The sequence below is a fragment of the Manis javanica genome, chromosome 7 (genome assembly GCF_040802235.1).
Source record: "Manis javanica isolate MJ-LG chromosome 7, MJ_LKY, whole genome shotgun sequence".
Taxonomy (NCBI): Eukaryota; Metazoa; Chordata; class Mammalia; order Pholidota; family Manidae; genus Manis; species Manis javanica.
The window spans coordinates 66931704-66951283 of NC_133162.1; the positions used below are offsets into that span (position 1 = coordinate 66931704).

Below are 19580 nucleotides of genomic sequence, written 5' to 3' on the forward strand. Positions count from 1 at the left end.
TTTGGATCCCCACATCTGTGAAAGCAAAATTGTCTCCTGGTTGGCTGTGTGGGGTGAGGCCCTGGGGGCCCATGGAAGAGGGTAAAGCACATGGTGAGGAAAGCCAGGTACCCTGTGAAGAGTCCATACTCCCAGCCACTGGTTTCCCTGCTGCCCTGTGTGCCCATGAAAATCCCTGTGGCCTTTCCACATTCTGCATGCTTACCTTACCTACCTGGCCAGAGCTGAAGGAGACTTGGGATCTCCAGCCTAGAGTCCCCTCCCCTGCGTTATCTCGGGGTCATCATTTCCCAAAGGCCCTGGGCAGAGGGCAGGATGAGGCTGCCAGTGCTGTGGAAAACAGAAGAACCTATGCTAATCAATCAGCTGGTCTCCCTGTGGAGAAAGGAGGGCTTTGTTTCCTGCTTCAGAGCTTTGGGGGAGTTCTTTACCATGGTTGGGTTGAATGTTGTCCAAGGAGTACTGTCTTGATAATGGGTTTCAGCCTGGGCAAGTTTGCTATGGATTCAGTGTGACCAAAGAAATTGACCGCAAAATGCTCTTTGGGGTGAAAGGGTCTTACAAAACTGCTGTCAGGCCCATCTCTCTCTCCTGCTCAAGCAGCAAACACCGGCTTTCTCCCTCACCTCTCAGGTACAGATAAACCCTCTGTTGCCCAGGTAATCACCCATTGATATGGAGATGAACTCCACCCCTGAGGAAAGATGCAAATGCACTAAAGCCATACCTCCTTCCACCTCTGAACGCCTATTGATATGCAGATATACTAAAGCCAGGGGAGATATTCTGGAAATGTTTCAACTTTACCCACAATCCACCCTTCCAGAAATCTCGCCTTACAATTTACTCGATCTCCCTCTTCTGACCAATCTAGTAACATGCAATAGCAACAGCAATAAAATCTTGATAATCCTCAAGCCAGAGGATTCAGCTAGGTTACTTTATAGCACAGTCTCTCACTAAGCACAAAAATACGTTTCTACACGTTTACTCATTCTTAACAGTCATGCTAGATTGCTCACAAAACTTTTACCAAACATTAGAACAAAGTCAAGCCTCTCTTTAAACATTATTTTCTTGACAACAGCAGCACAATCGTAATTCTCAAGCCAGAGGATTCAGCTAGGTTCAAAGTCCCATGCAGATTAAGTCCAAAGCTAGTCCATTCCAGCCATCACGTGGCAGCTGCAGCCAGGGGGGCGCATCCAGGACACAAAGACTGTAGAAGCAAATAACCGTGATTGTTGGGGGCCAATTTGCTGTTATTACAGGAATACACAGAAGGCCAGCTTTCAGGCCTTTTCCCCAAGGTGCCAGAAGAGCCAGCCATTGCTGATCCATGTGTTGAAATGTCCAGGGCCACGTTCCATTTTACTCCTAATTGCTGCACCCATCCTTGCAACACATGTCCAATAAAGTGGGTACCTCAATCGCTCTCAGCAACTGGCGACCGACCATAGGCTGCAGAGAGACGCTCTAGGCCTCTTCTTGGTGGTTTGCTGATCTGCACAATGTGCAGGGCACTCCTTCTGGGCTCGGCTGACTTCTTCAAAGGTGATGAAAGACAAGCGACACTGATGGGCCCACATTGTCTTTTGAGATGTCTGTGCCACGCCACTCCGTGGCCTTTGGGTCCAGTCTCGCACCCACCCTGCGATGGGATAGGAGGTTATTACCTTGGTTGGAGCTGTTCTGCCGATGGGCTCTGTAGCCAGCAAGGCGCGGTACACGGCAGCCAGTTGCTTCAAGGTGACCCGGGACCTCTGCTCCTTTCTATAGTTGTGGCCAGGCTCTGGCCGGCAGCAAGAGCAGCAGCAGTGGCAGAAGCAGTAGCCTTAGGCTCAGGCCACAGGCCGGGGTCTGTGTGGCCAGCAGCGGTGGTGGTGCTTCCACAACCACACGAGTGTGGACACATGTCCCTTGGCACAAGCGCCGCTTCTCCCCATCATTTCTAGGGGTGGCCCTCCCAAAGGTTGCACCCATTATGACAGATTTCGGGTTCACAGGAATCCTGCCAATACTACGCCAGTTATAAATCTGGGGAAAGGAAATCCTGGGGTAAAATACCCCTAAAAACCAAAATCAGTCAAAGGGAGAAATAAAGTTTAAAACCCATTTATTGCTCACGAACTGAAGTCCCAGCCATCTTTTGTCTCTGCTCAAGCAGCAACCACACCAGCCTTCTCCCTCACCTCTCAGGTACAGATAAGCCCTCTGTTGCCCAGGTAATCACCCACTGATATGGAGATGAACTTCTCCACCCCTAAGGAAAGATGCAAGTGCACTAAAGCCATACTTCTTTCCACCTCTAAATGTCTCTTGATATGCAGATATACTAAAGCCAGGTGAGATATTCTGGAAATGTTTCAATTTTACCCACAAGTACCTTGTGGGATTTCTGAACTTTGGGTACTGTGCCTGCTCAGTCCTCCCAGGCCCTGGGCCTAGTTTCACTGAAGGCACGGCCATCCACTTTTAAGGCTTCGCAAGGGACCATAAGGCAGGGTGGGGGTTCAGTGGGCATTCTAAGGACAGGATTGTATTGTCCATAAAAAGGAACAAGGCTTCTACCGCTTAGAATATTTTCTTGTCATAGGGCATTTCCGGCCAAGTCAGTTGTCCTCTGTGATAAACTTGCTTGAGTTTTAGATCAAAAAATTTTTTTCTTAAATGCATGAACCCTGTCATCTGTAACTAGGAAAAGACCCAGTGCTTTGGGGCTTTGTAATCTGCGAGGCATAAATGGGTGAGAGTTGGTTACCTTCGGCTAGTTGCCCACCAGGAGCCGCCTCTGCCACACTGTCAAGTCTGTGCTGCACCACAGCTAATGAGGTCTGTCTGCCTCTGCAGGAGCCCCAGAGGTACGGGAGCCTTTGGCACCAGGCTGATACTTGGTCCACTGGGGATTGGAATCACCTGGGGCATTGGCCAAAAATGCAGATTCTGAGCCCCAACGCAGACCTACTTATTAGAACCTCCAAAGGGTAGGGCCCTGAGGTCGGTTTTTAGGATGAGTCATTCTGGTACTGTCAGCTGGGCACCTCAGTACCAGAGACATGAGGGGTTGGTCACTAAGAGCCCCACTTCAGTTGAGGATGCTGTGGCATGAGAGTGTAGGAACCTGCCCCAGACTCATGTTGTGTAGCTGAAGGAAGGAGTCTCAGCCTGAGAGCCTCAGTACCTCTTCTTGCAGCCACTGTGTGTGGCCCAGACTGTGTCTGGGCCTTCTGCGTGTCCTGTGCCCAGCAGTGTCCTTCGGCACCTGGGGCTGCCATCACATGTCCTTGGAGGGAAGTGTTGTGGCCATGCTATTCTGGTGGTGGGCAGGGATGTGGGGAGGTGGGGACGGGCTGCTGGGGTGCTGCCCCCTCCCTGCCTGTTTTTTGAGGTCAGGCAGGCCAGGCTCTCCCATCCCTCTGAGGAAGGAGGGTAAGCAGATGGTGACACTCAGGCTGTGCCCGTTGGTTCTACAGTTCCCGAAGGATGGTTGAGCAGTCCCAGTTCCCATTTCCTGAGGGATGTGGCTTTTATGTCCCTCCTTGGTGCTGCTTTCTCAAAACATTGCACATCTATGCTGGGGTTATTGAGGCCATCTCACAGGAAGGAATTTCGAAGTAGCCACTCGGCAGCAAGGTGGCCGAAGCCGTTTTTTCTCTGGCATTTGTGGGTGGGTGTCTCCTCACTGCAGGTGGAGTTTGTGCCTGGGCCCCTCTTCTCAGCCCAGAAAGTGGAATCTGACAGGGGACTGGGAGTATTCCCCAGTGAGCCCCAGATCCCGCCCTATGGGTCAGCTTGGGGCACCTCCCTCCTTCCCCACCTTCCAGGCTTTCTCAGGAAATGCCGGGCGAGTGAATATGAAGCCTTAATTCTCTAACTTTTCTTTACCAGCCATGATTAGATCATGTCCAAACCTGGCTGTTCATTCATCACTTCTGCCCAGATGTGGGTCTCTCCTTATTTGGCTCTCTGTACTCCTGGCTGCTCTGCCCCGGCTGGTGGTGGGATCCCCTGTCCTTGGTTCACACCCTGGGACTTGTCTTTTTGCCGTGGCCCGGGACAAGTCACATGACCTTTCTGAACTCCTGACTCCTCAGCCATGAAGTGGACAGGTCAGTCAGTACCCAATGGAGAGGAGGTGAGATAAATGGGGAAGGTTCCAAGCAGAAGTCCTGGTATTAGGACATCCTTTAGAAACTGCCATTTCTCCATTCTTTCAAAAATACCCCTCTTACTCATTTGGCTGTTTCCGGAAAGTTCACTTCACCTGCTGTTTGCCTAAACTATATCTGGCATTGGATAGTAAACCTGTGCCTGGACTAGTACAAGACCCCAGGGAAATTTTGGAGGCCTCTGGAGTGTGTGTTTGAGCCTCAGCTCTGTTTCCTTGGGGAGTAGGTTTTGGGGAGATGTCTTGAAACCAAACCTGCTGTTTCATTTTTGCCATGTCTCTCCACAGATCTGGCTTCTCAGAAGATGCACTATTACAGATACTCTAATGCTGAGGTCAGCTGCTGGTACAAGTACCTCCTTTTCAGCTACAACATTGTCTTCTGGGTGAGTTAGTAAGAGCGGCCACAGCCCTTGCCTCGTCCTTTATTTAGTAAATGGTGACTCTTAAGTTCTTTTGGTTTGCCAGGCCCGCTGTGAGGAGGCTCAGGATACAACTGGGGGCAGGACCGATGAGCCTTGTCCTCACGGAGCCAGCAACAAGTCAGTTATTAAATAGACTGTTAAGTGCTCTGACAGGGAAGGCCAAGGGGATTGAGAACCAGATTAAGGGCTCATACCCCAGCCTTGGGGGCTCAAGAAGCCTTGGGGCTGTGGTCCAGATGTGTGTGTGTGTGTGTCTCCCCCTCCCTCTGCCCCTGCCCCAGGAATGCCTCAATAAGACATCAGCAGCAAAGTATTTTGTGCTCATGACTGTGGGCCAGCCCCTGTTCTAGATTCTGGGAAGCAGAGAATAGAAAAGGGCAATAAAACTCTGTGCTTGTGTTTAATAGACAAAATGGTATTAGCCTACTGAGCAGCAGAGCAGGGAGGGAGAAACTCCACAGCTAGAGTGGTCAGGGAAGGGCATTCCAGGTGGTATGGTAGGGACTGAGGCCCAGTGGAGAGTACTAGTGAAGAGGCAGCCAGTCAGGGGATGGGGTAGAGAGCCAGGCAGGAATAGCGGTATCTGCAAAGGCCCTGAGGCAGGAATGAACTTGGCATGTGTAGGGGAGAAGAACCATGACCATGTGTCAGGCGCTGAGTGGGTACAAGGGAGAGGGGACGCACGTGGGGACAGAGACATGAAGAATCAGGCTGTATTATACCGTACAGTTCTCAGAAAGTAGTTGGAATTATTTTCTACTTCTTTTAGTAACTCTTGGCAGGGTTGTAAGTTGGGCGGTGTGATCTAGTTATGGCATGATTCTGCAGAGTGAAGGAATGGATGGTGGTACGAGGCTCAGGTAGAATTTGGAGGGGCAGAAGGGTTTGAATGGTCTCTTAGCCAGCCACATGGAGACGTCAGTTTCCTGTGTCAGTGACCATCCTGGAGATGAAAGTCCTGGCCACCATCACAGGAAGGGGTGGCCCGGATGAGATCACTGAAGGAGAGTGTTGGTTAAAAAGAGAGGTAGAACATTGAGTCCTGGGTAGCCTGGAATAAATGGAAGCCCAGGAGTTTTGTGTTATGTAAGCCACAAGAGAAAGCCTTTGAAGCAAAGAGGACCAGGGAGGTGAAGTAGGATGAGGACAGAAAATTGGCATTGGCTTTGACCAAGTGGAGGCTGTTGGTGACCTTGGCCAGAGCCACTGTGTGCTCTTAGGGGATGGAACCCCCATCTTGGGGCTGCCCAGGGAGCCAGTGGGACATGAGAAAGTGGAGACTATGATGGGTGACAGTTCTTTCAAGGGCTTTTGCCATAAAGAAGAACAGAAAAATTGGACACTTGGCTGGAGATGGCCAAGGGGTTAAGGGAGGCATGTGTATGCTGACAGTGGCATTGATCCAGGGAGAGGCTGTCATTGATTCTGCAGGAGGGTGAGGGGACATGGTCACACACAGAGGCTTTTGAAACTGTTAAGCAAGCATTGTTTCTCGGTGTGTCGGGGCGGTGGCGGGGAGCAGATGGAGAAGGAAGGACAGAATGAGTGGCCGTGACACCACATTTTGCCTCTTCTGTAGATTTGTGTGTTGTGTTTGGACTGGATCTCTTGGAGAGAAAAAAAAAAAGACAGTCTTACAAAGACCTTTCAGCTTCTACCCTTGATTTTACAGCACCATCTCCTGATGATTCATCTCAAGTTCTAGGGTTTTTCTGTCCTGGAAAAATAGAGTGGGCAGTGGTTTGGCTGTTCACCCCAGGTCTTTGCTGTGCCCAGACAGCCTATTACCAACAACCTCATCATTGCCCCTGAAATGGGGCAATACTGGACATTTGATGTGGTTCCTGTGTGCCCCTCCTAATGGGAACATGGTGGCTGCCCCAGCCTTGCAATGTGTGGCTTCCCAGACCAGCATTCCCCTGCCTGGAGGAGAGCCCTCTGGCCACACCTGGAGCTCCCCGCCCTGTCTATCCAGCCAGGTGCATGGTGGAGAGTCACTTGGCCTGGGCAGGCATTCTGACAGCACGCTTGTATACCCAGCAGTTGTGTCCTGGTTTTACCCCTGCACTTGTGCTTTCTTGACATTGTGCTTTGACCTCTGACTCTCATCCTGATATTTGCAGCTGGAGTGAAACACACCCTCTGAGGCTGTGGCTAAAGGCCCTTGTAATCTCCTTTTCTTCAGAGGCTTTTCAGAACATTGGCTCTGCTCTTGGGAAGCTTTACAACTTGCTCAGTAACACATTCATATCCCCAAATTCAAATGGCAGAGTATGTGAGGCCAGAATTGTAGCAGATCTACTTGGTGACTGAAGGGTGCTGCAGTTCTCAGAGTTCTGCAGAATTGGCACTGTGTGTAGTTGAGAGTTAATCTTTTTTTCACTTTGTGTGCACTGGGGCAGAACAGGAAGGAATGGAAAGGAAGTCAGGAAAATGTGGCATGATAGAGAGCACGGTTAGGAAATGAGAGGAAGGCCCAGTGCCTTGCTCCTGGGGAAGCTGCCTGGCCCTTCCCTGCTGGGTCCTTGGTGGTGATTTGCTGTCTTCATTGCAACAGGAGCTGGGAGTGTGGCCTGGGTCCTGGGAATTGGGGTGCAGAGGCCCCTGGGATGCACACAGCAGGAGACACCTGTACACCAGTCAGGACTCTCAACTGAACTCAGTGACCTTGATAAGCCTTTCTGTTTTCATTGTGAAATATTGCTCTCACCTGCCTGTCACCTGCCTTACAAGGTTGCTGAAAATGTAGGAAGTGATATGCCAAGCCCTTTATCTCCTCAGAGAAATGTTCTTTTTTAAATGGTGAGACTACAAAAATAGAACAATATAGTGAAGCCTCATGTTCCCGCCACCTAGTTTCAATTATTTAAATTCATAGCCAATCTTGTTTAACTTTTATTGTTAGCAAAGCAGAGACAGATCTTTTTATGCAGAGAATTTTTGTGTTTGTTTTGTTTTAATGAAGTAACAGTGAGTAGTGGAGCTGAGGACTGTAGCGACCTGGGCTCAGCAGACAGGTTTGAATGTGCAGAAAGCAACTGGTTGTTACTTTGACCAGTTTTAGATGCAGAACAAGTACCAGGCTTAATTTAGCAGTTTGCCCCACTCAGAATTATTTTCACAGTAACATTCCTTATAGCAGACTCCTGCAGCTCTCTTCACAGTTTTTTAAAGCTCCCTCCCTCCAACTTCGGGGCTGAGGACTTTCCAAGGGACCATTAATACACACTTGGAGTGAGAATTGTTGGATGACGCCGATGTCTGTGTACCAAGTGAGCATGGAGCTGGGCTTCACGGGGTTCCGTCACAGTGGTGTCAGGGAAATAATGCTTTCAGACAAAATAGCATTGTGAGGGCACTAGCACTTTTTATTTCTTAAATCATAATCATTTTCAGTTGTATTAGACTTGTTTCTAGTGCAAAATTTTATTTAGGGAAATGCAAATCAATGCTTTGCAAATCAACTTAGGAAATGGAGTGAGATACCACTTTAAACTATGCATTATAAAACATAACAATAAATGTTGGCAAGAATGTGGAGAAACTGGGACCCTTGTGCTCTGTTGGTGGAAATGTAAAATGGTGCAGCTGCTATGGAAAAGAATATGGTAATTCCTTGAAAAGTCAAAAATATAATTACCATATGATCCAGCAACTCCATTTCTGGGTATGTACCCTGAAAGAATTAAAAGCAAGGTTTCAAAGAGATATTTACACAGCCATGTTCATAGGAGCATTATTCACAGTAGTCAGAAGGATATTGAGGAATGAATGGGAAAACAAGATTTGGTCTATACAAGCATTTTAATATTATTCATCCTTTAAAAGGAATGCGATTCTGACAGATGCTACAACATGGATAAACATTGAGGACATTATGCTTTGGAAGTAAGCCAATTGCAAAAGGACAAACACTGTACAATTCCATTTATATGAGGTACTTAGAATAGCTAAATTCATAGAAAGCAGAATGGTGGGGGATGGGGGAGTGGAGAATGGGAAGTTACTGTTTAGGGTACAGAGTGTCCATTTCGCAAGATGAAAACAGCTCTGTGGGTGGGGGTGATGGTTGTGTACTGCACTGTGAGTGTCCTCCTGCCACCGAGCTGCACACTTAAAAGGTTATGGTGGCAAACTTTTTATTACATTTACCACAATTAAACATTAAAAAAAAACCCCTCTGACTTGCAGAGGAAGGGAAGCTGGAGGAGCAGTACACAGCCCTTTCCTTGTTCATTCTAACCCAACCTGGTTCTACAAAGAACTTGAGCTTTTCTGGTTTGCTGAGTGAGTCCCGTGGAGGGATGATTGAGATGATGTCTGTATCTCCAGGACTGCTTCCAACCATAAGCATTGAGTTTACTCTGCAAAGGTTCAGATAAAGCCTTTGTGAGGTTTAAAGTGAAGAGCTAGGCCCCGTGTAGGCACAGACATAGCCTGTGTTGTACAGAGAGGTGGGCCCCCTGCTCCTGGCCTTCTCCATTGGGCAGCTCTGAGCCACAGTTTCCCTGCTTGTACAATGTGGGTATTAGCTCCTGAGCCTAATGTGCAGCCTGTTTCTGGGCGCAAGGAAAGCCGTGGACATTTGTGCTCTGGCTTACTTGCAGAGCATAATGTCCTCAGTGTGGCTTAAGGCCCCTTCCTTCAAAGTAACAGGTGCTTCCCGTAAGTAGGGTGACTATATGGTCAGTGGTCCAAGTCGGGAAACTTTCAAGAGTGATACAGGTTATTAAGAATTTTGCTGGACATCTTACTACACTGATGGACAGTGACTGCAATGGGGTATGGTTGGGGGACTCAACAATAAGGGTGAATATAGTAACCACATTGTTTTTCTTGTGAAAACTTCATAAGAGTGTATATCAATGACACCTTAATAAAAAAAAACAAGAATTTTGCCAGAACAACAGTTGTACCCCATCACTGTCCAGGAGAGGAAAGCAAGTCCAATGTGGAAGGACCTAACGGTCAGCTTCCTTCCCTACACCTGTTTGCAGCATCTTTGTGGCTGGAGAATCTTAACGTGTTTTGTCTGGCTTTTATTGTGCTCTCCCTTTGATAGGGGCCTCACCACATCTCACAATGGGCTGCTGTCTCTGGATCACTGTGACAGGGAATTGCCCTTACTTCAGCTGACTTCAGTGTAATATCAGACTACAAGACCTGATCTCCAGGCCTGAGTGCAGACAGATGCTCTGCTTGTATCTCCTGGTAATCGATGCAGTCAAAAAGCAAAAGTAATAATGTGTGTAGTGTATTTTCACTGTCATTGCTAGGAAGTGGTGCCTTTTTTTCTCTTCAAGTTTTTTTTAATGAACTTTGTAGTTGCATGGAAATTATAGAAGACTACACAAAGCATGCCAGTGTCACCGCATCTCTCCACGCTCTGTCTCCTGTCTGCCGTCACACAGTTGCATATCTTTGTGAGAGTTTTTTTTTTTTTTGAAGTTGGTAAATTGACAAGCAGGCTTTATTGTGGCAGTTATAGAGAAATGTTAAATAAAGCAAACTTGTTGTATTCTGAATCCAGGGAATTTCAAGTATCCGATAAGCATGTCATATCTGCATTAATAAATGTGGTTTAAGAGGCCTTAACCGTGAAATGAAGACTGAGAGTCATAATACATCAGTTTTTTAAAAAGTCATTAAACCAGAAAATCGTTAAAAAATGATCCATATGTAGTTCAAACATTTGAGTTTGACTTAAACCAGATAGATGCACAGGTATTACCCCATCTTTGGGGCAGGGCCCAGGCCTTCTCTCGGTGTTTGGGTCAGCTGGTTGGAATTCCTTGTCTTTTTTGCCTAAGCCACGCTCGTAAAGCATGGTCCAGGTCTTCTGGTTTCAGCGCCTTGCGACAAGGACTTAGACTGTGGAGTAATCTGAATGCAGAGTCCCTGCAGTTTTACTGTCTTTTTCAACCTTTGATATCTCACTTGACAGTTAAAAAGTTACCTCTATGAAGTCTTTCCAGAGCATTCAACTTGATTCTCTTATAATCAACTAATGATTTTAAGAGTTCATCTTAGATTTTACACTTGTATTTTATTAGCTTGCACCTTATTTAAATTATATGATTACTGTAACAAGTATGATGGACCTAGAAGTTTGGCTACGGTGGAAGGAGGCCTTGGCTGTGGACGTTAGACCCTGTAGACCCAGCCTTAAATATTTACAGTGCTTCATTTCTGCTTCTTACAGAGTGTCAGTGTGTGAGAGTGTTTTTAAGTCTGCTGTGTGAGAGTAACTATTCCCATCTTGTTTGTGACCTTTTTTCCCCCAGAAATGTTTTTTTTTTCTTTAATCACCTCTACTGAGATATAAATTAGATAAAAAAACACTTACCCATTTCAAGGTCTGTGTTTTCATAGCAGAATCACCTAGTATAGAATATTCTAGGTTGCTGCATAGTCTTCCTGATTTTATTTTTATAAATTCCCATATTGGACATTTAGGTTGTTTCCAATTATTTTTTTTACTCTCCTAGATAAGGATGCAGTGATTAGTTTGTGTAATACACACTCTTCCCTTTGGGGAAAGGAGGGAAATTATTTGCTGGGGTAGACTCCTAGGAGTGCAATTAAATGGGTTAAAAGGTTTGAACATTGTTTTGACTGGCCTGACATATTTATAAAATCCAAATTGCTTCTCCACAAGGGGTGCCCCAATTCATAGGAAACAGACCACCTTATCTTGTGGTATATAGGGGTGTGTGATGTGTATTTTTCCACGTTTGGGCTTGCCAAGAGGGAGGGCAAGGATTGCTTAACCAGAGACTCTGCCAGAACTTGGAGTTGCCTGTGGCGTTGATTGCTTCAGGTCTCATGTCTGATGTCACCCGCACTGGCATGTCTGAGGCCGGGACCACCGGTGGGGATATCCGAGGAAGGCTGGTCACTGTGCACTGCGGTTATTGCCCTGCACATGTGATTAGTACATGCTCATGGGGTAGTGTCAAGTATAGTAAGTGGTGTGTTTCACTCACTCTGTGTCCTTTGCCACTAAGTAGTCATTGTGGCCCAGTCTGCTGCTGAAGTGATGAGTCTTCTGGGTGAGAGTATTGTGATCTTTTTCTCTTTTTTTCCCAGTAAAAAAAATCAACTTGGTTGAGATGTAAATTAGATAGAAAACATTTACCCATTTCAAACATACAGTTCCGTGAGTTACCATCTGTATACTCTGCCTAACCACTCTAACTACAGATGAAGATGTTTAATAAATGTCCCCTTCCTCAGATAACCATTGATCTGTCTTCTGTCACTAAATTAGATTTGACTCTTGCATCTGATTTTTAGTTTAGGTAATGTTTTCTCTGTTTTTTATTTTATTGAGTTATTTGAACTTTTTTTAAAAGTTATTTTTAAATTATATTTTTAAAATTGTAAAACATACATAAAGCAATCATTTTTAAGTGCACAGTTCAGTGGCATTAAGTATATTAACATTGTTTTGCAGCCATCACCACCATTCATCTCCAGTGTACTTCACTGATTTTTGCTCTTTAATTATTTCCTGTTCTGCTTTGGGATTATTTTGTTCATTTTCTGGCTTCTTAAAATAGAAGATTAGATAATTGATTTCAGATTTTTCTTTCTTCCTCTAAGTATTTGATACTGTATGTTTTCTGCATCCTACACATTTTGTTATGTTTCATTTCACTTGGTTGAAATATCTTGTATATGCCTACTCTGTATGTGAACTATCTTTTCTTCACCCCTCTGGCTTACTTCAAGAGTTTCTCTTTGTTACTGGATTTCAGCAGTGTTACTATATGTGCTAGTACGGTTTTATTTGTTTTGGGATTCATTGGGCTTCCGATTTGTGGGTTTGTAGCTTTCATCAAATTTGGGACTATTTTGACCCATTATTTCTTCAAATACACACCCTGCCCCCTTTTTTCTTGGCCTCCTTGTCCCACAGATCACTGAGGATCTGTTCAGCCTTCCCCCACCTCCATCTGTCCTTCAGTTTGGATACATTCTATTGTTTTGTCTTCAAGTTCCCTCATCTTTTCTTCTGTAATGGCTGTTAAATCCATCTAGTGAATTCTTCATTTCTAGTGTTGTATTTTCTAATAGTTCCATTTGATCTTTTTTATATTATCTATTTCTCTGATTATGTTTATTGTTTCCTTTAGGTCCCTGAGCATATTTACAATATCTGTTTTAAAGGCTTTGTTAATTCCATCTTCTGTCTTGCCTGCATTTTTTTCTAGTTACTGACGTTTTTTCCCCAGTTGTAGGTTACATATATTTTTTTCCTTCTTGCTGATCTAGTAATTTTTGATTGCATGTGAAATACAGTTTTTCTGCCCAAGTGTTCTTCCTGTTTTCGTCAGCTTGTGGGCTTGTTGACTTAAACAGCAGAAATTTGTTTTTTCACATTTCTGGGAACTGGAAGTCTGAGAGCAGGGTATGGTACCAGCATGGTTAGGTTCTGGTAAAGGCTCTTTTGTGGCATGCAAATGGCTGATCTTTTACTGTGCCCTGCATGGCAAAAAGAGTGGGTTCTGGTGTCACCTCTTCTTATAAGGACCGTAATCATGGAGGTGCCACCCTCATGGCCTTCTCCTCTAACCCTACCTCCCAAAGGCCCCACCTCCAAGTACCAGCACATTGGGAGCACACTTGGAGGTGGGGCTTTGGCATATGGATATTATGGCCCCCAAGCATTCAATCATAATGCTTCCTGAACATTATTACTATTATATCTTTTGAGTCTGACTTCTTTTGTTCAGTATTGTGTGTGAGATTCATTCATGCTGTTGTATGGAATGGCAGATCATTAATTCTCATTGTGTGTAATACTTCATTGTGGGAATGTATCATTTGGGTTATTTACAGTTTCAGGCTATTAAGACCTATTCAAATAATATAAAAACATACCAGGTTGGAGACCTGTTGAATTGCAGGGATGTCTCAGGGTTCATTTGGCTGAGCTGAAGGAAATCCTGTCTTTCGTCTCAAGGTCCAGATGGTTTTAGTGTGATAGTTCAGTGCAGGACTTGGCACGCTAGAGCTCACAGGCCAAATCTGGCTCTCGGCCTGTTTTTGCATATATAACTTTATTGGAACACAGCCTTCACCATTCATTTAAGTGTTCTCTATGGCTGCTTTCCTGCTATCACAGCAGAGTAGAGAATTAAAACAGCGATCACCCAACACAGAAGCAGAAAATACTTGGTATCTGGCCCTTTCCAGAAATGTTGACTGCTGGCTTATTATCTGGGTTTTCCACCCACTGTTAATCACTGACTTGGGCCAGCAGTGGCAGACACTGGGGTGGGGGTTCCTTCTCTTAGTTGCCTGGGGAGCTGCCTGTAACCTCCCTTGGAGGACTCTGCCCCTTCCTTTCTTTCAAAGGCCTTAATACGGTCAGGTTCCTGGGCGGGGCAGGGTGGGGGTTACGAGGGAACTCTGGGACATCCTTTCCCTCCTCACCAGGGCCCCTAGCATGGGTTCCCTGGCTGTGCTGAGAAAGGCCCACGTGCTTCTTATTTTCAGAACTACCCTTCTGGCAGGAGGAAAAGCTGGTGTGTGATAGCTGTGTGACCCTGTGCAAGGCACCCTCTTGCCCTGGGTCCTGTTTCCCTCTATAATGAGGAAGCTAGGCTCCAGCATCCCTTCTGGCTTCCAGAACTTTCAAACTCCCACTGAGAAATGATCTACTATAGACTCTTTAATGTGAAACGTTTTTGAATGGGGCTTTCCTGCTCTGTTCAGAGTGGTCACAGTGTTGAGGGGCAAGGCCTCCTAACTCCAACAAGTACCCTGAGACTCCCCCTCAGCCCACAGGGCTCTCAGGGACAGGTAGGGTCTAGGATCTGTGCTCTGGTGTCCTTCCAGGCTAGTGAATAAGTTGTTGGCATTTCAGGTGACCACGAGCATCCCTGGTGTTTTCTGAACCCACCAGGCCTGGGGTCAGGCCTTCCTGTCCTGGAGAATGCCAGGACCATGGGGCTTCCACCTGGCATGACTTACGGAAGGCAAAGCGCAAGCAGCAGGAGCTGCACGGGCCTTTGCAGATCATTGGTCTCCAGTTGCTCAGTTGGCCAAGAGAGAGATGGATTGCTCAAAACCACAGGGTTATTGGAAACAGAGCTGAGACTGTTCTGGCTTCTTCCACTCCATGCCTTGTTTTCTTTCATCCTTTCCTACCTTACTTGAAAAGTCTCTATCTGGATCATCCCATTTCCCTAAACTCTGCATTACTGTGTGTCCAGAGGCCAAGTTAAAGATGCTTCTGCAAAGGAGGATCTTGTTTTAGGACAAAGACCAGTGCTAAGAGTTACTGGGAGTTACTGAGAGTTACTGAGGTAGAGAGTCTCCAAAGCAGCAAATGCTGGTGGTATATTGAAGGCCCTTGCATGCCTCCACTGCAGGAGGGCAGGGCTCATGTGGATTGGTCCTGTGCCCCGGGCCATGTCATATATGATAGTTCCTTCAGTTCTTACAACCCTCCTATGACTTGGGAAGGGGCGTCTGCATGTTGCAGAGGAAAACTTAGGTACAGAGGGGTTTCTGGACATGCATGAAGTCTGGTTGCCCTTAGTTGCAGAGTGGAGATTGAAACCACAACCGCCTGGGCTAGTCCTTCAGTGCTGCTCTGGTCAGCCTTGAGTTTGCCTCACTCTTGGGTTAGCTTCTGGTTTTCTCTGAGACTCCCACGAGCAGCCCAGGGGAAGGGGCTCTGTGCATGTCAGACTGTGTCTGCCAGGGAAATATGTAAGAACCAGGGGCCAGCAGGACAGAGCCTGAATGTGCTGTGGTGGCTGCTAGTGAGCCACTCTGAGCTTGCTGAGGACAGGCCTCTAAGGGCCTGCAAGGGTTGTTTAAGTACTTTGACACACAATGAAATGAAATCTTGCAAGGGGCCAAGGTAACTAAATTGTGGGTGATCAGGGGCTGTTTCTGACCTCCTTTTGTTGGAACTCTTCTCTGATGTAGCAGGTCCTGGCCAGGTGCCCACATTTCTGTTGTGACTTGAACCTGCTTGGGTAAAGTGCCACAGGCCTGTTCATGTGGTGAGTGGATTCTTTGTGGCTTCCAGGACAAGGCAGGGCTGGAGCAGCCCAGAGCGCTCCACAAGGGCCTCTCTCCTGCTTTCATTAGGACCTTTGCCCTAAGGTGGAAAGGCCAAGACAGCTTTACAGTGACCCCCAAAGAGGCCCTTCTACCCTGGCCACCTGCCCTGGTGGGGACGTGGAGTGATCTTCACCACCTGGCAAGGTAGGTCATGGACTCTAGAGTTGCACCGTCCAGAAGACCCTTCTGTGGAACTCCCACACCAGCGGCCCCTCTGCCTGCCCCTCCTGGTGAAGGGCCAGGCTGCTGCTGGCTCCCCTTGGCCTGTGTTATGGGCAGTGAGATGATATGTCGGGAGGTTAGAGACTCCCGGGTTTGGTTAACTCTGCTGTCAGCTAGCTGGGTGACTTCAGGCAAACAGTCATGTCACTCTTCATCTGAGCTTTCCTATTTGAAAGATGGGGTAATACTACCAGTGTTGTGGGGTGTGGAAGGTGTGTTGTGTGTTTAACACAGCTCATGGTGCCCAGGAGAGGGCGGCTGTGCTTGCCAAGCTGACCACAGCAGTGTGTGTGCCTGGCAGCCCAAGGCTGGCCTCCCTTTGGGTGTGGTGGGAGTTAGGCCTCATTTTTTGGGAGGTTATTTCATCATCATAGAAGACAGGCAAAGAAGTTACTCGGGCTGGAAGGCACCCACTGAACCATCACTGCCAGGTGCGGCAGCCCAGCTCCGTGGGCCATCTGCCCCAGGAAAGTTCTGGGAAATAGGCTCCCGTGTGAGCTCCCAGACAGCCACTTCCCCTGTCTCGTCCTCCCTTAGTCTCTGCATCTCTGAAACTGCTGTTGGCCCGCAGTTCCTGCCCTGGGCCAGTGTTCATTGAGCCTGTGATCTGACATGTGACCCCCCCTAGTTCCTGTCTTTCTGGAACAAGTGAACTTTAGTGCTTCCTTTAAAACAGGGTGGAAAAAAACAGAAGCCCTTCTTAGAGCCCAGACCTTGTGAAAGGAGAGCTGCGCTGTGGGGCTGTGAGCTGGCTTCTTGAGTTGAGTGTGACTGAGGGAGGGGTTCCCGAGGGACAGACATTTCTTACCCTCCCACACGGTGCCAGGGGTGGGTGGGCTGTCATGGAAAGCATTTAGGCAGGGGCTGGAAAGCTTGCTGGGGACACTGGATGAGGGGGTTGCGGGACGTAGACAGCCTGCTGGCCCCATCCTGCTCTGATGCTAGTACCCCCATGGGCCTGGGCCAGGCTGGGCTCTTGCTTGGCCCTCAGGGGTTTTGGACACCTTCAGGCTGAGTTAGACCTGGAGGAACTGGGAGGGCCATAGGCAAGGAAGGGCTGCCCTGGCCTTGGAGCCCTGGTGACTCATGCGTACCCACTCTACCAGCCGTGGCCGGGTCCTTCGAGTTTTTGGGATACAACCCTGAACAAAACAGAAATCATCTCTGCCCTTAGAGGGCTTACTTAAGTGGAGAGACACAATAGACAGCTCACGTGGTCTAGGATAAGTGCCATGAAGAAAAGCCAGCAGGGAAGGCGGTCAGGCGTGTGGATGGGGAGCCATCCTCCTGGGACAGTGCAGGGTGGTGTCTCTCAGGAGATGAGATTTGAAGAGACCTGAATGAAGTGAGGGAGGACGCCAGGAGGGATATGGAGGAAGAACATTCTAGGCTGAGGGAATATATCAAGGCTGTGAGGCAAGGATGAGTTTCCGGAGTTCAAGAAAGTAACAAAGCCAGGGTGGCCCGGAGCATGGGGTGAGTGGTGTGGCTGGAGATCTGGGCCACAGAACGCTGCAGAGACCCGTGTGGGCCATGGCAACAGTCTGAATTTGGGAAGGGAAGTGATTGGGAGATTTTTGAGGGGGGCAGTTATCTGATCTATGTTTTTAAAGGATTGCTTGGGGTTCTGTGAGGAGGCCCCTGCAGGATCCTGGCCTGTAAGGGTGGAGCATGCACAGATGGGAGCAGAGAGTCCAGACAAAGACCAGTCAGATGTACTACGTCGTTTGAAGGTAGAACCGACCCAGTGTCCTGCTGGGGTGACCGTGGAGTTAGAGGGAAAGAGAAGCAGCAGGTGTGAGGCTAGGTTTTCTATCCTAAACAAATGAGTAGGTGGATGACCTGGTGTTATTTTAATGAGCAGGAGAAGAGTCAGGGAGTAGCTGGTCGGGCTGGGGACACCAGGGGTCTTTTAGGGGCACATTAAGGTTGAGATATTGTTAGGTACTATCTTAGGTGGACAAGTCAAGAGGACATCAGGCTGTTTGGCTCAGGAGTGCTGTGGCTGGAGATTGGGATTTGTGAATTGGCAGTGAAGCTGGTATTTAAAACCATGTGAATTATGAGATCATCTAGAAGGCTGAGGGAGGGGTGAGGGATCTCAGACTGAGCAGTGAGGCTCACCAGTATTTAGAGGAGTCAAAAAAGGGGACGAGCCAGTGGAGACTGAGGGGTGACAGAGGGTAGAAGACAACTGTGAGTGTGACTCGTGTTCCCAGAGCTGAGTGCCTGAGGAGGGAATGACCAGCTGTGCCTGATGAGGTCAGAGACTCTGAGAAGAGACTTGACCTCCAGCCTTGGCAAGAGGGAAGTCAGTCATTGGGGGCCTTGAGGAATGGTGGGGGGAGCCTACTGGAGCCAGTGGGCAGTGACAGGTCACCTTCGGGCTTCCTGCCCATGAAGTCTGAGACGCTCGGGGGAAGAGAGGTAGACGTACCCTGTCAAGGAAAATGAAGACCCTCACCAGCCAGTTGATCTCGTGGGGGAACTGAAAAGGAGGAAACCCAGTGTGGTGTGGTGGGACGACCCTGTGTGGGCCTGGCTTCCTGGGGCAGAGGTTCCCATGGCACAGGGATCGCGGCCTGCGTGCCTCAGTGCTGGCTCTGGGTTGGAGGTGGTTGCCTGGCACTGAGTATGTACTCATCAGGATTTGATAAATGAGTGAGTAAGTGAGTAAATGAAAGAATTAAATACAGGCTTGGGATCTAGGCCCTTTGCCACTGCTGCTGGGGTTTTGGTCTTGGCCTCCTCAGGGCTTTGATCTCGGCTCCTCTGCTTTGTAAATCAGAGGGATCAGGGCCTGGCGGGGTGTCTTCACTTGGGGGCCGCAGACTGCAGTGGGAACCAACGGTGAGGGGACTGCCTGGGGACCCTCTAAAGTCCTGCCCAAAGTTTTGGACTTGGATGCATTTTCTAAAGGAGGCCTGTGATCCAAGAGGTTGAGAATTCCTGGGGTTTTCTTTAAAGGGCCTTTCTTTCCCCCTGCAGCCACCTGGGGCAAGCAGTGAATAAAGTAGGCAGGAATATCTTAACGTGGGAGAAAACACCTTGGAAAAGTTGGGAGTCATAGAGACACCTAGCCCTGTTATTTATTGTGAGGTCCCGATAAATGGCAGCTAAATGCCTGCAGGGTATAGAGTAGTTAAGCAGAAAAGCAGAAGGCCACCGAATTTCCAGAGACCACAAGGTTCTGTAGCTTTTTTATGGAAAAGCCCTCCCTGGTTCAGGAACCTTGTGATATACTTGTGGGGCATCAGAGGCAGGCTAGCCCCAGTGGGCTCCTGTGGGTAGGAGGTCAGGGTTGAGGGGACGCTACTTTTCTCAGGTGAGCAGATTGCTTGGTAAAGGCCTGTTTTTCATTCAGCCCATGTGGAGCGTGTGCCCTGGCAGTGCCCCCTGTGGCAGTGCCTAGTCCCTATGCAGAGCCTCACCTGCACTGGGAGCTGGTGAAGGCCCCAGGGGCAGCCGTCACAAGGGGCAATATCTTCTTATATTCTAGACAGTGTTGAGATGACTTGGGGGGCTTGCAGGAAGGGGAAGAAACAGAGTGTGGCCTGATTGCTGCCTTCAACTCCATAGTCTCTCTAGGACAGACTCAGCTCTGAGATCTTCACCTCTGTTCTTCAGAGCATAGGACCATCCGGGTTGAAGGACTTTGTCCATATGTTTAGGGAAGGAAG

At 48.0% G+C, this 19580-nt stretch overlaps 1 protein-coding gene across 4 annotated transcripts in view; it reads left to right on the top strand.

Moving 5' to 3' along the window:
• The window catches only part of TSPAN14 (tetraspanin 14), a 58086-nt gene that overhangs the window by 26865 nt on the left and 11641 nt on the right, over positions 1-19580 (top strand). For 3 of the 4 annotated variants that reach the window (XM_037002815.2, XM_073241093.1, XM_017644648.3), the window contains exon 2: positions 4457-4554. The exons of the other annotated variant lie outside the window; for it this stretch is intronic. In XM_037002815.2, coding sequence (XP_036858710.1) covers positions 4474-4554 — 81 coding nt within the window. In that variant the 5' untranslated portion in view covers positions 4457-4473. The remainder of the gene's footprint in view (positions 1-4456; positions 4555-19580) is intronic. 4 annotated transcript variants of the gene reach the window in all.